General features: G+C 40.3%; 1 protein-coding gene across 1 annotated transcript in view; it reads right to left on the bottom strand.

Annotated features, from left to right (window-relative positions):
- Positions 1-5,128, bottom strand: part of EIF2D (eukaryotic translation initiation factor 2D) — a 43,019-nt gene that overhangs the window by 9,795 nt on the left and 28,096 nt on the right. The window contains exon 13 of the mRNA XM_007953237.2: positions 3,706-3,826. Within this exon, the coding sequence (XP_007951428.1) occupies positions 3,706-3,826 (121 nt within the window). The remainder of the gene's footprint in view (positions 1-3,705; positions 3,827-5,128) is intronic.

Here is a 5,128-nt window from a genome sequence, read left to right as displayed (position 1 = left end):
CAGGGAGATAGCTCAGGGTGCAGAAGAGTAAGAAGGGATGTACACTGGGAGGAGGTAACTATGGGGAGGAAGTGGGAGGGGAGCTGCTGCATTGTAAATTTTGGTCAATGACATGAGACAAAGTATATGTGAACTGCTGTATGAAAAGTGAATTTACTCTGTAAATCTTCACTCAAATCCTAATAAAATAAAATAAAAAAAAACAATTTGTGCTGTAAACTTTCACCCAAATCACAATTAAAAGTTTAAACATGGGCCAAGGACACGAACAGACACTTCACCAAAGATGACATTTAGGCACTAACAAACACATGAAAAGATGGTCACAATCATTAGCTGTTAGAGAGATGCACACAAAAACTAAAATGGAACACTATCTCACCCCACAAAAATGGCACAGATCAAAACAACAACAAAAAAAAATTCTAGTGAGGTTGCAGGGAGACTGGAACTCTTATACACTGCTGGTAGGACTGCAAAATGGTGCAACCACTATGGAAAATGTTATGATGCTTCCTCAAAAAGCTAGAAATAGGAATACCATAGATCTAGCAAACCCACTGCTAGGTCTGTACCCTAGAGAAATAAGAGCAGTGACAGGAATAGACATATGCACATCCATGTTTATGGCAGCAGTATTCAAAATAGCAAGAAGATGGAAACAACCTGTCTACCAGCAGATAAATGGATAAACAAATTGTGGTAAATACATACAATAGAATACTTCGCAATGATAAAGAATAATGATGACTCTGTGAAACAACCTTGATGAATCTGGAAGACTTTATGCTGAGTGAAATAAGTCAATCACAAAAGGACAAATAGTGTATGATACCACTTTAATAAAAGTCAAGAACAGGGTTACACATAGAAAGCAGTGTTGTTTGATGGTTACCAAGGATGAGAAGGGGAGAGAGAGGGGGAATTACTTACTAGAAAATAACATGTGTTAATTCTGGTGATGGGAAGGGAAATGCACAGTATGTAGGAAGTCAACACAGCATGACCAAGGTAAATGAAGACACTGAAAGGTATGCAAGAACAAAGGACAAGTACAGTAAATGCTGTAACATATACAATTTGGCAAAAATAGTAATAACAACTGAAAATTTGTGAGTGGTTCCATAGATAGATATGTACACTACATAGGTATGGGAAGGCATATGGGAACACATGCATGTGCATATATATAGGTATAATTGTGGGCACTTGTATATATACATTTGCATATGTTACATACATACTCATATATATAATACAGCACATAAGGGCCACAGTTAGGAAGGAAACTTCCTAACATATTCAAACACCTCATGAGGCTGAGTTACTGGGTTTGAAGGCTCAGGACCATGATCTTGAGGGATATCTCGATCAATGGGCATAACATAATTTAAAAGATAATGTTCTACATTCTTTGGTGGGTCTTAAAAGGTTGTGAACAGTCATATGAGATACAAATATTGGTCTCCTCCCATCTGAAGCAAACGAGAGTGAACAAAAACAAAGACTCAAGAAAGCAATTCGTACAAAGGACTAACAGCCCACGTGAATCACAGCCTCTTCCAGGCTAAGACCAGAACTAGATGGCTCCAAGTATGACTACTGGCCACCTTGATCAGGGACACTACAGAAGGTCTCAGAGCAGGAGAAAAATACAGAACAAAACTCAAATTTATTTAAAAAAAAAAAGACCAAACTCATTGAACTGATAGAGACTGGAGGAACCCCTGAAAACTACTGCCATAAGGCACCCTTTTTACCTGGAACTGAAGCCACTTCCAGAGATCACCTTTCAGCCAAATAACAGATTGGCCTATAAACAGTAATACCCATGAGGAATCTGTGCTTTACAGAACATTCAACTATATGAGACCAAACAGGCCACATTTGATGAGATGGCAAGGAAGGGCAGGGAAACTAGAGGGATGGAAACAGGGAATGCAGGGTGGAAATGAGGAGAACACTGACATGTTGCCGGGATAGCAACCAATGTCACAAAGCAATTTGTGTATGAATCGCTGAATGGGAAACTAATTTGCTGTGTAAACCTTCACTTAAAACACAATAAAATGTTAAAAAGAAAAAAGATGAAGTAACTTGTTTAAGGTCAAGCAGCAAGATGAATGTCTAATTTACAACCCATGCTTTTAAAAGTATACTACCAGGAAGTTCTTTACTTTGATCCAAAGTCTGTCAGTCTGGGATCTGCATGTACTAATCCTAGTTCTGTCTTCTCAGGCACACAGAATAAGTGCAATCCCTTTACATGGGACAGCTTTCCACATATTTGAGGGCAGATGTAATTTGTTCCCGAGGACTTCTAACCACACTCAGCTCCTCCAGCAATTCTTTATAAGTTATTTTCATTGAGCAAGGCCCAAGAGGAAAAAGAATTTGTAAGAGCTGAAAGTCTGTAACATAGTTTTGAGAAAAAAAATAAAATCTAGTTTACTTTAGGAGCCAGGACCTTAGCAAGTTTCCTAGCACAAAATCCTAGAGGGCAGAGATAGGGTCAGCTTCAACTGTTCTACACAGGGCCCAGCCCAATCCCACAAAGAGATGCTTCATAAACTACCTTTTAGGTGTTTGAAGCCAATCTAAAAACCTCCAATCATGGTAGAGAGACAATTTAGTAGGGACATTAAATAACCATCCTCAAATACCGTGCTTAAAAATTACTTTTTCACAGGCAACAAAGATAAACACTTCTACATACATATACAATATTGCATTATCAGTAGTAACAAACATTAATCAATGGGTAAATACTTAGGTAGACAGGCTGAATGATCAGGTATGTCTACACAAAAGGGAATAAACCTATGACTATATATAAGTTTGGCAGGCAGTATTTCTACATATGTATTCGTACATGCTGTAAGAACATCCACATACATAGAACAGGGAGCAAAGTTAACTCCTTAGCTGCAGCCATCCACCCTGAGAGAGTGAGTTGTTGGACCTGTGGACTCGGGACCATAGTCACAGGGGACAGCAAGCTCAACTGGCATAACATACTAGACAAAACCATTGTTCTATATCCTACTTTGGTGAGTAGTCTGGAGTCTTAAAAGCTTAGAAGCAGGCATATAGATGCACCAATTGGTTTCTCATCTGGCGCAAAAAAGAATGAAGAAGACTAAAGACAGATGGAAACAACTAGTCCAAGGGACCAGTAGACCATATGGACCATGAGACCAGAACTAGATGGTGCCTGGCTACCACTGTCAACCACTGGGAAAGGGATCAGTGTAGGAGATCCTGGATAGAGTGGGAGAAAAATGTGGAATAAAACTCAAAATCATAAAAAAAAAAAACAGGCTTAATCATCTGATAGAGAGACTGGTAAAACCCCTGAGACGATGGCCCCTAGTTACCCTTTGGGCCTGAAGCTGAACTCACTTCCTGTGGCTTCCAAACAATAGACAGGCATATAGGGTGAATATTTACACCAGGTAAATAACATTCCTTAGAGCAATCAACCATGGGAAATCAGAAGGGCAGCATTTGCACAGGGAGATAGCCAGAGGGCAGGAATGCATAGGAAAGGACAGAAGGAAAAGGTAACCACAGGGAGGAAGTGGGAAGAGAGCTGTTACATTATGGGGATAGCAGTCAATATCATGAAACAAAATGTGTATGAACTGCTGTATGGAAAATGAATTTTCTCTGTAAACTTTCACCCAAATCACAATTGAAAATTACCTTTTTATTAGAAGCTCTCTGTGCTAGGGTGATGTCAATGGGACAGATTTTCCCTTTCTTCACAATGGGCTCTTGTCCAGGAAAGGTCACTTGATAGGCAGGCTGCAATTTTTCCAAACATCTGAAACAAGGGAATTAAAGAGTTGAAGACTGATGAAGCCAAAAGATAGAACCGCTATTTCCTTATACCCCACTACCATCAGGCAGTTGGGTATTAGCTGATCTTGCAGAGCAGGGCTTCACATTGTTGTTGTTGTTGTTGCTGTTAGTTGCCATCAAGGTGGCTCTGACTCATGGCAACATTATGCACAAAAGAATGAAATGTTGCCCAGTCCTGTGCCATCCTCATTATCATTGCCATGTTTCAGCTCATTGTTTTGGCCACTGGGTCAGTCCATCTCATTGAGGGTTTCCCATTTCCATGACCCTCTACTTTATCAACCATGAGGTCCTTTTCTAGCAGTTAGTCTTTCCTAATGACATGTCTAAATTAACAAGCCAAAGTCTTGCCATCCTGGCTTCTGAGGAGCATCCTGGTTGTATTTCTTCTAAGACGAAATTATTCGTTCTTCTGGCAGCCCTCAGTATATTCAATATTCTTCCCAACACCACAATTCAAATGCATCCGTTCTGTCTTCCTTTTTCACTGTCCAGCTTTTGCAGGAATATGAGTCTATTGAAAAGACCACAGCTTGGATCAGGCACACCTTAGTCATCAAAGTGACATCTTTGCTTTTTAACACTTTAAGGAGGTCTTTTGCCACAGATTTGCCCAATGCAATACATCGTTTGATTTCTTGACTGCTACTTCCATGGCCATTGATTGTTGATCCAAGTAGAATGAAACTGTTGATAACTTCATTTTTTTTTCCATTTATTGTGACATTATCCAGCTGCACATGAGAATCATTCAAATCACCTAGGGAGTGAGATTCGTTCTAGACCAATTAAATCAGAATTTCCAGAGGTAGGTCCCAGACAGAGATATTTTTAAAGCTCTCCAGATGATTCCAAATTGCAGCTGTTAAGACCCACTGATGCAGGAAGGGACATGAGTGGCTTGAATACTGAGACACTGCCCATTGGCGTGTCTTCTGAAAATCTGCCCAGCCTGCTATATGGAGAATATCCTACCTATCTTGAAAATTTACCTTATCTAGCCTACTGCCTCCAAGTTATGCTTCATATTTATGGCATATTTCAAACATGTATCACCTTTGTTGTTGCTGTTGTTAGGTGCCAGTGAGTCATCGATGACTCATAGTGACCCTACGCACAGTAGAACAAAACACCGCCTGGTCCCACACCAGTTCTGTGATCCCTGCTATACTGGAGCCCATCGCCGCAGCCACCTTGTCAATCCATGTCATTGAGGGCCTTCCCCTCTTTCGTCGACCCTCCACCTTACCAAGCATGACATCCC

Source organism: Orycteropus afer, unplaced genomic scaffold, assembly GCF_000298275.1.
Source record: "Orycteropus afer afer isolate SDZICR_OR568_19922 unplaced genomic scaffold, OryAfe1.0 scaffold00013, whole genome shotgun sequence".
Classification (NCBI taxonomy): Eukaryota; Metazoa; Chordata; class Mammalia; order Tubulidentata; family Orycteropodidae; genus Orycteropus; species Orycteropus afer.
Note: the sequence above shows the minus strand (reverse complement) of the source record. Positions and strands in the feature narration are given on the sequence as shown.